Source organism: Pinus tabuliformis, chromosome X (genome assembly GCF_031772625.1).
Source record: "Pinus tabuliformis cultivar Carrire ecotype Pingquan chromosome X, CPIR1, whole genome shotgun sequence".
NCBI lineage: Eukaryota > Viridiplantae > Streptophyta > Pinopsida > Pinales > Pinaceae > Pinus > Pinus tabuliformis.
In genome coordinates, this window is record NC_142308.1 from 1,611,790,535 (window position 1) to 1,611,805,346 (window position 14,812).

A 14,812-nucleotide genomic window follows, 5' to 3' on the forward strand; every position below is an offset into this window, starting at 1 on the left:
TTTGGAAGAAAAATGTGTTATGTTTTTGAAACGTTCAATGCTTCGAGTGGACACTCCCCCAATCATCAGGGGCAAATAAAGCTGGAGTGTTCTGCTGATTGGTGGAGTGTCCTGCTTTATTTGCTGCTGATGATGGGTGGAGTGTCCACTCGAAACTTTGGACATTTCGAAAACACAACACTGTTTTCTTCCAAAAGTATTTGATGATAAAATTATATATCTTTTTTTTATATTTTTATATACTGTGTTTTCCTTGTGTACCCATTTAGGGGAGTGGTATTCCCAGGTATTTCCATTTTGGAAACTTGTTCATGTTTCCACATTTTGTGCAACTTAGGTTCATGACCTTGGCCATGGTTTCCCCAACTTTGTTACCCTTGTACTTTTCTTATTAAAACAGTGCGAAAACAAGCATATAGATTTCAATGAATGAATGAATTGATTTACATGAGCAAATGAAGCTCAATAAGTAATACAAAGATATTCACAGAAATAGAAACATCAATTTTCTATTAGGAAATAGAAACAACCAGTTTCTTCTAAGAAACTGTTAAAAAGATAAAAATAGAAACAGCTAATAAGAATGAGCATTAAACACTAAATATCATTATTCTAATACCCTCCCTTAATGCTCAATCTATTTACAACACCGATAGACCCTCTGAATTTTACAAACTTATCAGGACCAAGAGGCTCAGTGAAGATGTTGGCGGGCTGCTTCGTTGTGGGAACATATCGCAACTGAACGGATCCGTCTTCAACAAGCTGGCGAATGTAGTGACAATGGGTTTCTACATGCTTTGTTCGTTAATGAAAGACTGGATTCTTGGCAAGTTTGAGCACTCCCTGATTATCACAGAACAAGGGAGTAGGACCTGTCTGGAAAACATGCATATCCGCAAGCATACGTCGAAGCCAAACTGCCTCACAAGATGCCTTAAATGCTGCCCGATACTCTGCTTCTGTTGAGGAGAGAGCCACTGCCTGCTGCTTCTTACTAGTCCAGGTGACAACACTGGATCCTAGACTAAACACATACCCAGCTGTAGATTTACGGTCATCAACCGAACCAGCCCAGTGAGAATCTGTGTAACCACTAAGTATAGGATCGGAACTTCGAGTGTACAGAAGTCCATAATCAGGAGTGCCATGCACATAACGCAGCACACGCTTCGCTGCTATCCAATGATCAGCCTTAGGAGTTGACATGAAGCGGGAAATGTAGCTCACTGCAAAACTGATGTCAGGTCTAGTGGCAGTAAGGTAGATGAGGCTGCCCACTAATTGCTTGAATAAAGTTTCATCCACAAGGGGTGAGGATGATTGCGCTGAAAGTTTGAGCCCTCGTTCCATAAGAGTCGTGGCAGGTTTGCAATCCGACATTCTGAATCTGTCCACAAGATTTTTGGCATATTTGGACTGAGAGAGAAAGATGTTGTTCTCAGTTTGCTAGACTTCAACCCCCAAACAGTAATGAAGAAGTCCTAAATCTGTCATATCAAAAGTGTTGCACAAATCCTGTTTGATCCCATGGATCAAATGTGTTGAGCTGCCAGTAATGATAAGGTCATCCACATAGACAACCACAAACAGAATATCATCACCAGTGTGCTTGATATACAGGTTTGTATCAGATGGACTCAACTGAAAACCATGATCTGTGAGATACTGGTCAATTTTCATGTACCAAGCCCGAGGAGCTTGTTTCAGACCATAGAGTGCTTTGACTAATCTATAGACTTTCTGTTCTTGGCCGGCAACCTTGAATCCTGGAGGCTGCGTCATGTAGACTTCTTCCTGTAAGTCAACATTTAGAAAAGAACTCTTTACATCCATCTGATGGACTTGCCAATTGAACTGAGCTGCTAAGGCAAGGACAAGCCGTATGGTACTCATCTTGGCTGTAGGAGCAAAGGTCTCCTCGTAGTCAATGCCTTCCTTTTGTGAGAACCCTTGAGCAACAAGGCGAGCTTTCTACTTGTCTAGGGTTTCGTCTGCTTTGTGTTTCACTTTATACACCCATTTGCAGCTAATGGGCTTTTTCCTGCAGGAAGATCAGAAAGGGTCCAAGTGTGATTCTTCTGAAGACTCTGGAATTCAACTTCCATAGCCTGTTCCCACTCAGGTGTACCCTTAGCCTCTGAATAGGTTTGAGGCTCAAAAATACTGTGCAGGTTAGCCATAAGAGCAAAATTTACTGTAGACTGTTGTTTGCTCTTATGTCTAGAAGTTCTACCTTCAAGGAGCTCATTATCCCGAAGATCACCAATGGTTTTAGCCCACCATTTAGGCCGAAGAGTAGAGGAACCAATATCAGGAGGAGATGGAGAAGGCTCAGGAACAATAGGAGCAACAAGAGGAGGGTTATCTTTTGGAGGAAGCTCAGGTAGTGCATCATCAAATACTGATGCTGCATCATCCCTCCCATCAGGTGGACCTACCGGAAGAAAAACATTGTGAGGCTGATCCTCAGAACACTGCTTAGAAGGAGGAGACTGAAAGAATCCTCTGTCTTCATCAAATACTACATCACGACTGAAGCTAAGACGACTAGTGGCTATATCTATCAACCTATAGGCCTTGTGATGATCACTGTACCCTGTCATCATGAGTTTCTGGCTTTTGGAGTCCAAGATAGAGCGCTTAGCAGCTGGAATCCAAACATATGCAACTGAGCCAAATACTTTGAGGTGACTGATCTTAGGCTTACGGCCAGACCAAACCTCTTCGAGAGTCTTCCCCTTAACAGCCTGAGTAGGTGAACGGTTAAGAAGATAGACAACAGTAAATACTGCTTCAGCCCAGAATTTGTTCGGAACATTCCTGTGTTGTAACATGGAACGAGCCATTTCAACAACCGTACGGTTGCGATGTTCGACAACATTGTTCTGCTGAGGAGTGTAGGGTGTAGTTAACTGATGTTTGATGCCATGAGTATCACAGAAGTTGGAGAAGCAGAAGAACAAAATCCCCCCCGTTATCCATCCTAAGAGTTATGATATTATAGCCAGACTCTTTTTCAACTAAGGATTTAAACTTCTGAAAGATACTAAATACATTAGATTTATATTTTAGAAAATACACCCACATCTTTCTACTGAAATCATCTACAATAAGCAAAAAATATTTGCAACCAGTAATAGAAGATGTATGCATAGGACCACAAATATTAGCATGAATTAACTGGAGTACCTTAGATGGGCGCCAGGATTCTCCATCCTTGAATGAAGACCGATGTTGCTTGCCAGCTTGATAGGCGCCGCATACTCCCAATTGCCAAGTTTGAATATCAGGTAACCCTGACACATGTCCCTCTCGAGAGAGCTGAGAGAGATACTGCATGTTTAGATGCCCATATCGCTGATGCCACAAAGTGCTGATGGGAGAAACACGAGCTACTAGAGCCACTTCTGGAGAATCACCAGTATCAAGAAGCCTGTATAGACCATGATCCTTTAGGCCAGCAGCAACTGTAAAACTATTCTCCTTGTCGATAATGGAGCACTTGTGCACACTGAACACTACATCAAGTTGAGGAGAGTTCCTCATAATCTGGCTGACGGACAACAGATTAATTTCCATACCAGGAACATAGTACACATTCAGGAAGATGAGTGTGCGCCCACTAGACTGGATTTGAACTGTACCTCTGCCAACCACTGTGTACTCTTAACCTCCGCCGAATACCACGGAATCACTGAAAGGTGAGAAGTCAATAAACCAGTGACGCCTGTGAGAGAAATGGCGTGATGCACCAGAGTCAATGTACCAGGCCGAAGACGGGACATGATCTGAAGACCTTTTAGCCATAAAGGCGTAAAAGGCAAATTTTGTCTGCTCAGAATGTTCTGCAACATTCGCTGTCTGATGGGGCCCTCCCTGTTTCTTCTGTTCAGAAGCAATCCTCTGTCGGCAATCTTTCTTCATGTGGCCGAGTTTGTGACAGTAATTACACTAGACATTTTTCTTCCTAGCAGGATCAAAAAGCTGAGAAGAACCTTTCTGCTGAAAGGACTGAGACGACTGATATTTGGCAGCAAAAGCATTTTCTGAGGAGGCTGATGAAGCACCACTACCACACTGTTGTTTCCAACGATCCTGCCGCATGAGTTTGGTGCATAACTTCGGAAACATCAGATCAACATTAGTGGAGGTAATGTTGAGTGTTTCTATGAAGTGCTCATAAGGTTTTGGTAAACTTTTCAGAGTGATGACTACCATATCTTCTTCCTCCATGGTCCGACCAATGGCTTCGAGCTGATTTCGAATGTCTTTAATCTTGTTAAGATGTTCTTGTAAAGACATATGTTCGTCCATCATGACGGAGAACAACTCTTTCTTGAGAAAGAAAGCTCTGCTCTTGTCGGATGTCTCATGCAATTCCTTCAAATGTTGCCAGATTTCAGCAACTGTCTTGCCGGAAGGAATTTTTGGTAACTGATCATCAGTCACAGAGAGTTTGAGAAGCATAACAACCTCTCGATTTCGATCATCAAACTTATCTTGATCGGTACCAGTTGTACCAGGACTGAGCTCTTTGCCCAAAACGAGCTGGTCAAGACGCCTATATTAAAAAATGGTCAACATTCTCTGCTTCCAGATGTTATAATTGTTGCCATTAAAGTGTTGATTGCCTTCCAACATCAGATTGGTTAACGAGGCCATCAGCACATTTTTCCAAGACACGGAAAACAACAAAGGAGTCTGGCACGGATTTCAATGTAGATGCTTGCTGATCCGGACAAAAACTGACAGGTGCTGGAAACAAAATTCAAACCTGCTGACTCGAAAAAAAACAAGGTACGGAAAACGATGCACCCAAAAAAATTTTGGCGACTACCCAGTTGAGATATCACAAAACCCACATCAAATCTGTAATCAGAAAAATTTTTCGACAAAAAAATAAAATACCTGATTCCGACTGCAAACAGAACCGAGAAAAAAAAATTAGTCGAATTTTCTGATGATCAATATAATTTCCGCGTGACGCTCGCGGGTCTACTAAAGTTCACGGGCAATCTCTAGTCGTGCTGTCCACCGCTGGATTCCCGGCTTTCAAATGCCCAAATCTCGTGACTGTGACTGTGACGGAGGATCGAACCTCTTACCAGACAGAAGAAACAAAACGCCTGAACGGAGACTGGTGGCCCCTTTTAAGCCTTAAAATAAAAAACAAAACGAAGGCAATTTTCGCTTTCCGCAGGTCAATAATGACTATCTCGACCAATAGTAAGATGGCCTCCTGAACAGAACAGCAAGAAGCGTCCCTACGACGCGCAACTTCGCCCCAGGTTTCGAATCTCTGGGCCTTCCGAGACAGGGAAAGCGTAAACACCAGACGACTGCAAACGAGAATTTAGAGGGTAATTAACGGTTGATCATACGGAAATATTCAGTGCAATGTCCTCGGATGTCTGATGTCTCAGAGTATTCCAGTGACGGGTATCAAAGACCTCGATGGCCCTAATCAAGTGTCTCTAGTGTCTGTGCAGGGAGAGTTCGTCTCTTGACACGAAGAACAGGTGGACGTGCCGTCTCCAGCCACTGCTTCGCGAGTAAGAGTTGGCAAGCGGTGTGGCCAATCGTGACGCCCAGTAAACAACCACAATTTTTCTCAAAATCCACGAAATTATTCAAACAACAAAATTTTTTCCGAAAAAAATAGAACCTAAGCTCCGATACCATAAAACAGTGCGAAAACACGCATATAGATTTCAATGAATGAATGAATTGAATTACATGAGCAAATGAAGCTCAATAAGTAATACAGAGATATTTACAGAAATAGAAACATCAAGTTTCTATTAGGAAATAGAAACAACCAATTTCTTCTAAGAAACTGCTAAAAAGATTAAAATAGAAACAGCTAATAAGAATGAGCATTAAACACTAAATAGCATTATTCTAATACTTATGTGTGTCTTTCCTTTTTCAGGGATTGATCTAGTGCTTTACCTATACCTAATAAACCTGACCTTTAAACTCGCTGCACCTATAATTGTACCTGTCTCTGCACTTTCTCCTGCAGTCCTTGGTGATTATGCACAAAATCTCAATATATTGAAATTTTCAATTAAATTTCAATAGATGAAATGTTATTTGTATGGAATTCATACATTATTGTTTTTATAAAATAGATGAAGAATTAAAAAAATAGCAAACACAAAACAATATATTAAGTTATTAACTATGAATGTTATGCTTTTAATCCAGTCTTCTGTCATGTTTATAATGCAGTAATCTTAACTTTGTGCCTAATATCTGATTTGCTTTTCCTATATTTTATTTGTTATTATATAGAGAAGGCTATGTCGTGAGTTTATGTGACCCTTATTTACTAATTGGAATTAAACAAAAAGAGATGTTTTTGTTCCATTTTATATACAAAATATCTTGTGGACGCAACAATTGGAGTAGAATATTCATTTTAATTCATTCCATGTCCGACAGAAGAAAGTTACGAATATCACAATGCACGGGAGGCCCCGGAAACCCTTAAGCGATGGAGGATCTCAAGAAAAAGACATGGCAAAGGCCGCTGGTCTTCAATCTTTGCAAACACAGTTCTTCAAGAACCACCATGAGAAAATGTAAGTGCTCTATGCATTATAATCTAATGCAAATTTCATAAACTTCAATTTTTTTAATCAAATAGAATGTGCCGTGCATTTAACCTTCTAAAAATGGGTGCAATCTCGTGAATTAATAATTGTATGAATGGAAAATGTCCTTTAGTTTGAAAAAAACACCAGCCTCAATGCCATTTATGAATGTTGCTGATTTCATGAGATAATAATGCTTATATAAATGGAATTTTTGATCCCTTCTTGAATGAAAATTCCAGAGATAAATATTATTTTTCAAATTAGATGAGTTTCTTGATTATTCTAATCATATAGCTTCTTGCATTACCAAAAGATTGATTTCTTTTTTATGGCAAATCTCGAGGCTAAATAATTTTTCAAAAAAGCTTTCTTTTGTTTTTGATTTTATTTTATCATGGATACATTATTGAGGGTAGTTACTTGATGATAAATATCTGATAATTGAAGTATTTTGGTTTGCAAATATATTAAAGAAGCTCTCCAGATAAATGCTTTTCGAAATTAGATGAGAGCCTTGTTTGTTCTCATATATTAGCTTCTTGTATTACCAAAATCCTGGTGTCTCTTTTATGTCAAATCTTGAGGTTAATTTTTTTTTTTTTCAAAAAAAAGTTTTATTGAATTTTTATTTTTAGTTTATGAGGATATGATTATTGAGGGCAATTAACCAATGACAAATGTCTGATATTGGAAGAATTTTGATTGGCAGATATACTAAAGAAGCTCTCCAGTTGAATGCCAAACTTCTTGAAATCAACCCTGAAATTTACACTGCCTGGAATTATCGGAAACTTGCTATCAAACAACTTTTGGAATCTGAATCAGACAGTGCTGTGATCAAGCAGACTCTCGATGAAGAACTTCGAGTGGTACTTTTTTACATCCATTTGTATGACAGAAAGAAAGAAATAAATCATATTAATATCCAGTCATGACCAAAGAAAGGTGAATGTGACTCAAAAGTGCATTCACTACAGGTACAAAAATAAAGAGTGCCTAGCATATCTCTTAAAAAATAACAAATCTAGGCTAACAACAATACAGAAAATTAGTAGTAGAAATTCTATGGGTTTGAACCTATGTAAGCCATTGCCTATTTGCATTTTTTCAATATATATAGTTTCATTTGTTGAGATAGTTTAGCACTCTGATGTACTGCAGTGATCTTTGTTATGTCATTCAGTTTGCTGTAGCAGTTGTAGTGGATTTTTATTTTATTGGCAGGTGTATAATGCATTATTCGTAGCCTCGTTTTTCTTCTTTATGTGGCGAAGGGCAGGTGGAGAGAGCTTTGAAAAGAAACCATAAGTCATATGGTGCATGGCACCACCGCAAATGGGTGATAAACATGGGCTATTCCTCTTTAGATCACGAGTTCCAGCTTTTAGATCAGTTGCTTAAAGCTGATTCACGCAATTTTCATGGATGGAATTACCGCAGGTGAGAGATGTTACTTAAGTTATACGCAAGGGCATTTAATATCTATATATGCTCGAGTTATCTGTTTTCTTGGAATTACTTTTATTTTTTAATATTTGACCACTACCTACCTGCATATAAGGGCTGACCTGATGCTTGTCAAGATCACCTTATTCACGAACCCATTGATTTTTGGTGTTTTCTAGATTTGTTGCAGACAAGAAAAAGTCTCATGATGAAGATGAGTTAAAATTTACAACAAAGAAGATCAATGAGAATTTTAGCAACTATTCAGCATGGCATAACCGAAGGTAAGTGTGACGGCAAATTTTCTCTTTATTTTTGATTCAATTGATATCAGCTAGCTTGCCCTTACTTCCCACATTTACATTTCTGCTAGAAGCAATCATCAAAGACGTTTGTTCTGACACCAAAATTACTCAAGATGCCATGAAATGCTTTTGAGTAGAATAATCTTAGATACATAAAACAGTGCACAGATGTAAGACTGGTGAATCCTTAAGATTCCTGGTGTAATATTTGGAATCTAATAATCAAGTATCCAACAAAACAACGTATGGCATACAATTTAGTAGCTAGTCCAGTTCTGAAGTACCCCACAGCAACCAAAATAGTTCATCATGACTTCCTGTTAACATTGCCCCAAATAGACTCTGAACAATGGGGTTTCAGTATACTTTATCAATTCTGGATAGAGGTTCACTTGTTTTTTCCCCATGGTCATTTGATGATGTTATACAAGGGAATGCATCATTTTTTTTATAGAGATTTATGAAACAAAAAGAAACTTCCCCCTTGAGATGCTATTTATGGTTATCAATACATAGACTGGCATTCTATCATGGAATTAAAGGTTCAGGTGGGATTTCTTGTCTATTTCAGGATAGCCTATTGCCCTTGATATGAATTATGGGACCCAATATTATGGTAAATTCTTTTGGATATCTTTTAAGAGAAACCCTCCCTTGAATCAACTTTATGTTGCAGGCTGCAGCTTGCTACATTCATCTGGTATTCATCTTATGCCTTGACCATAAATGGAGACAATCTCTCTGTCGACTTGCATCCAGAACTCATAAAGTTCTTTGCAGAAGTGGATCTTCTCTTAATTAGTGACTTCAATGCTGGGACTGGTCAAACTCAATGATCTATTTCTGTGATACCTTGGTAGTTTACTTGCTGCTCAGAGAATGTTTTAGAGGGATCAATCAGAGGGAGAGATCTCATGAGGGTGAATTGTCTCATAGCCCCTTTTTATCTATGTTGTTGACAGTTAGAGTTACTTGGACTAGGAAGGCAAACTACTTTTGTTGTTGCTTAAAAATATGTAGAATAGGTTCTTGGCATATATGTGAGGCACACTACTTGAGTTAATTACTTGGAGAAGCATGTCTGCAGCTAGTTGTCATGCATCTGGGCCTTGGCTTATGCAAATCATTGTTGTTGGCTTATGTTACTTAAGTTTTTTGAATAGTACGAGGTTCATTTGTCTTGGCTTGACCTTCAAAGTTGGAAATGAATAGTAGACCGCAAAGAGCCCTGCAATACAAAGAGACCTTTCACTTCAAATCTCCGCATTGGAATACAAACAATCAACAAGCTTTATATATAAACGATGCTTTTTTGAATGGTAGAGCTGCTAGTGAATTGAATTCTGTGAGAACAAGTTCATGAATTGCTTGGTAAAGAGAGAAAGAGGAAGAGGAGCAAAAGTGAATCATAATTGAGGAAGAGGAGCAGAGGAGGTAAACAACTGTAAAGGGAGTAGAGACAGAGTACAGAATAGAGCCAAAGAAAAAGAAGAACTCAGAATCCAAGGATCAGGTAAACCAAGTAAATTTATAATCTTGTCAAGGGATTGGTGTCTCCTTTCAAGTAGTAGCCTGAAAAAGAAAAGGTTTTTAGCCTGTAAGAAGAGGGAGTGGGTGCTCCCAACAAGTTGTAGCTTGCAGAAGAAACAAGAGGTTGAAGCCTCCTGTAGGTAGAAGGCTACAAAATTGATGTAAAGGAGGAAATGGGTGCTTGCCTTTACATCACAATTTTTTTTGTGTGGTTTTCTCCCTTTATGGGTTTCCGCTTATATATGGTGTCTACATGTGCTGAATGTATTGCTTGCGTGTATGCTTGTGAATTCATTGTTACCTGATGAACATCTATATAACTTTGCTATCTGTAAAAGAAAAGATTAAAAGGTTGTTAAAATAATTTGAAATTGGTAATTTAAAAAGACAATTAATGATTCACTCCCCCTCTCAGTAATTTCCTAGTTTTCAACAAACCAAAGATAGGGGAGTGCTTCAAACATCTTCATTATAAAATGAAAGACAAGAAAAGGAAACATAAATTTGGCTTCTTAGTGATCTCTAGTATTTACATTCACTATATAAGATCAAAACCTAAGATATAGTGGTCACAAAATCTCAGTTATAAGGTTAAGAAAAAGTTGGTGATAAGAGTTGTTAAGGTATTATGTATTGTTGTATATATTCGACACCACCTACTGGATTTAGAGTTTGGAGTATCATGGGTTTCTCCTTATCTCTTGTTTCCCATGATTAGATGGGACAATCGAGAAGTATGAGTTGATCCTCCGACAAGTCTCTATTGAGGATGGATAGACAAAAAATAAGATATGTCTTTGGACTCTAAACACTTCTCTCATGTAGAGAGAAAGGCATCTCTGGAAGGGATAGTGACAAAAAGGTGGAAAGGGTGCTCCTCTAGTCCTAAAAATATGTAGTAGTTTCTCTCTTTGATCTCATAGTAGATGAGGCATTAGAAGATGAGATGCATCTCTATCTCTAGTTTCTGTAGATGATATAGGTAACTATTAATTTTAGGCAACAATGGTATGTTCTATGCTTTAGAGCAATTTTACTTCAATTTCTTTATTAGCCTAGTACCAATATTCAGATTAACAATCACATCAACATGATAGTAACATGCAAATAGAACATAAACATAAACAATAGAAGACAAGCCAAGACAAGAGGACACAAGATGTGGCACCAGCCAAGGACAAACCCCAATGTGGGGAAACCCTTGATCAAATCTTCTTTTAGTCTTCTATAGTTCAGCAGAGAGAGAGAGAGTAAATTTTACAAATCTGATAATTTATAACAGAAGCAAAAGAGCCATAACCAAAAAAGTCAACGTTGGTCAATAGGGCAGATTTGACCCTCAACAAATCGGTCAACTTCGGCCTCCAAACAACAAGATAAAACAACACTCAAAACAGTCAAATTCAGCCCAATCAAAGTCTGATGAAACAACCCACATGCGGTCAACCCTAGCTGCAGTCAACGTTGGTTAAACTGTCCAGAAATTCGGTCTCTCGAAATTTCGCTCTCCTGAAATTTCGAATGTGTGGAGAGAGAGGCCTAGAAATCCGTACCCAATCAATGAGGAGAGAGAGAGAGAAGTGTGAAGATGAGTGTGTCCAAATGAGGCTAAGTCACCTTCTATTTATATGCAACGTTGAGAATGAATAGACGTGACTGTGGGCTTCTGAGCCTACATAAGTCTGCTAGTCGACCTTGACAATTTGACCATAATCAAAACAAATTCATAACTTAATTTGTGCATGCCAGAATCCGATGATCTTTAGATAAGTCCTACACCTCTCGGAGAGAGGAATCCAAGAAAAAAATATCAGCTGTCATAAATAAGATGACCCATGTGGAGTTTGGCCCTAGTTGCCAATTTTAACACTCCCTCTCAACTAGAGATAACTCCATTTGCTAATCCATCTGCCAATCTGTACTATCTCTGCCATCAATTCACTGCCCTGCACTACTCTGCTCTGCTCTGCTAAACTATGAAGAAGAGGTGATTGAGAATGTATCATACCATTCTCTACTGACCCAAAGTCAGTCCCAATCAAAGGAGAGTGTGTCATACCACTCTTACTGACTCGAAGTCAGTTTCAATTGATCCCAGATCAATATTGGTCATCCTAGCATAGGGAGTACGGTAGTACACAATGCGCCCATCGATAGTACTATGGTCCCTATCTTCATTTCCCTACTCATTGGCCAAATGAGAGGTACTTCCCATGAGTCCCAAACTCCATGGGTAGGATGTCTCAGCAGGTGAAGGATGAACCACTCATCCTGCCTACATGTCGCCGAGGGGTATCGCAGGGGAAAGCTGAACCATTCACCCTGTACACAACAAACCACTAGGGGAAGGCTGAACTACTCACCTTATGGTTGCTCATCGCTCCAAGAAGTACCCCAAGCCCCCGGAGCTCCCATAGCTCAATGTCCATCTCATACAGGACCCTCATAAGAGGGTCTGTCCACGACTCCAAGTCGTTCTCAGAAGGCCAAGAACTTGACGTTCCCCAAGGGCTTTGTTAAAAAATCGGCGACCTGCTCATCAGTCCCAATGTGATGGAGCCTTATTGCTCCTCGTTGTACCATATCCTGGATAAAGTGGTACCTGATATCTATATGCTTGGAGCGATCATGAAACACGAGATTCTCTGATAATCAGATCCCACTCTGGTTGTCGCAGAGGATCACGGTAGTATCCAGCACATGTCCAAACAGCTCACTGAAGAGCTTCCTCAACCAGACAACTTCACAAGAGGCCATACTAGCAGCTATGTATTTGGCCTCGGCGGTGCTCAAGGCAACCGATTTTTGCTTCCTGCTTATCCAAGATATTGAAGCAAAAACCAAAGAAAAACAACATCCAAAAGTGCTCTTGCGATCCACCACACTGCAAGCCCAATCAACATCAGAATAACCAAGCAGCCTCATATCTTCAGCAGTGTATCTCATTCCATGAGTGATTGTGCCCCGAAGATATCTCAGAAGATTCTTGGCACCAATCCAATGTATATGATGAGGCTCAACCATATATTGGCTCAATGTGTTAAATGCAAAACATATGTCATGACGGGAATTCACCAAGAACATCAATGCTCCTATGAGTTGACGATACTCAAAGGCATTTCCCAATTCAGGTTCAACAAACTAGCTTTTGCCAGACCTCCAACCCTAGGAAATAGTGCATCGGTCCTAGGTCCTTCATTTCAAATTCACAAGCCAACTCCCCCTTACATTTGTGAATGAGAGGGTTTGCACCTGTCAGAAAGAGGTCGTCCACATAAAGTACCAGAATGAGAGGTTTATCATTTTCAACCTTGAAGTAAAGGTTCAGATTGACTTAACTTCTAGTGAATCCCAACTTCATCAGATAGCTATTGATCCTCTCATACCAAGCCCGAGGTGCTTGCTTCAATCCATAGAGAGATTTCTTCAACCTGCATACATCAGATTCCCGATCATGAACCTCAAACCCCTCGGGTTGTTCCACAAAGACATCCTCTTTGATTGAACCATGCAAGAAAGCGGTCTTGACATCCATCGAGTGGATCATGGTGTATCGGGCAACAGGTGCAAATATCTCATCGTAATCTACACCTTCCTTTCGAGAGAAGCCTCGAGCAACAAAGCGAGCCTTGAACTTTTTTGCACTTCCATTAACACCATGCTTGATTTTGTAGAGCCACTTAGAGGTGACAACCGATTTGTCCTGGGGTCTAGGGACCACATCCAGACATCATTTTGCATAATTGACTCGTATTCTTCATTCATAGCATCCTTCCATACTCGATGCTTCACGGCTTCTTCGAATGATGAAGGCTTATTTTGAATGATAGCTCATGGTGGTCAAATATCCTTGATACCTATTCGGCTTCTTGCTTTCACAGAAAGTCCCCCTTGGTGCAATGTGTCTCTCGACATCTTCGAGAGTCTCCCTAAGTCATGAGGGTCTCCTTTTGCAGGAGGAGGGCTCACGAGGAGGAGGATCAATAGGATCCATAGGTTCATCAACATCAGACATCGTTTCGTCTTATTTTGCACCCTGATTTTGCGGTGTCAGCTTCTTTGTCCTTCCTTAGGATAGGAAGGTTGTTGATCTTCTCGAGGGCCATATCTTTGTCGAAGGTGACATCATGACTTATCTCAACTTCCTTTTGACCAGCCACATAAATTCTATATCCCTTAGAATTTTCACTATAGCCCACAAAGATTCCTTTCTTCCCAGATGCACCCAATTTACTTCTTTTCTCTTTCGGCACATGAAAATATACGGGACTTCCAAAAATTCTAAAATGAGAGACATCGGGTTTCTTACCAGTGAACATTTCTTCGGGAGCCTTGGAGTCTAGTGCTTGATGAGGGCATCAGTTTTGAACATACACGACGATATTTGCATCTTCAGCGCATAGTAACTTCGGAAGGCCTTGATCATGAAGCATGGCACAAACTACTTCTACAATAGAGCGATTCTTCCTTTCAGCCACAACATTCTGCTTAGGAGTGTATGGTGTTGTAGTCTTCCTCTTAATGCTAGCTTCTTTGCAATAATCTTGGAATTCATTGGATTCGTACAAAGTTCCATTATTAGTCCTCAATATCTTGATTTTCTTCTCGGATTGGTTTTCGATCAAGGCTTTGAAGTGTCGAAACCATGTGAACACTTCATCCTTCTTCTTCAAGAAGTAGATCCAGGTCTTGCGAGAATAATCATCCGTAAAGGTGAGATAATATAAGTATCCCCCCAAAGTGTTTACGGACATCATACCAGATATGTCGGAGTGGATCAATTGCAATATATCCGTGGTCTTGCTATTACTTGAGGGGAATGGTCCCCTTGTAAGTTTTCCTTCGGCGCATTCTGGACATACACCTTCATGCTCTACTTTGAACTCGGGCATACCTGTCACCATCTGTCTCACATCGGGTAGGGCA

General features: G+C 39.8%; 1 protein-coding gene across 4 annotated transcripts in view; it reads left to right on the forward strand.

Annotated features, from left to right (window-relative positions):
- Positions 1 to 14,812, forward strand: part of RGTA1 (RAB geranylgeranyl transferase alpha subunit 1) — a 136,684-nt gene that overhangs the window by 23,692 nt on the left and 98,180 nt on the right. For 2 of the 4 annotated variants that reach the window (XM_089448724.1, XM_089448726.1), the window contains exons 2-5: positions 6,451 to 6,590; positions 7,315 to 7,474; positions 7,885 to 8,045; positions 8,231 to 8,335. In XM_089448724.1, the coding sequence (XP_089304850.1) occupies positions 6,472 to 6,590; positions 7,315 to 7,474; positions 7,885 to 8,045; positions 8,231 to 8,335 (545 nt within the window). In that variant the 5' untranslated portion in view covers positions 6,451 to 6,471. Of the gene's footprint in view, positions 1 to 6,450; positions 6,591 to 7,314; positions 7,475 to 7,829; positions 8,046 to 8,230; positions 8,336 to 14,812 lie in introns of those variants that run through there. The other 2 variants (XM_089448725.1, XM_089448727.1) reach the window with 2 other exon arrangements.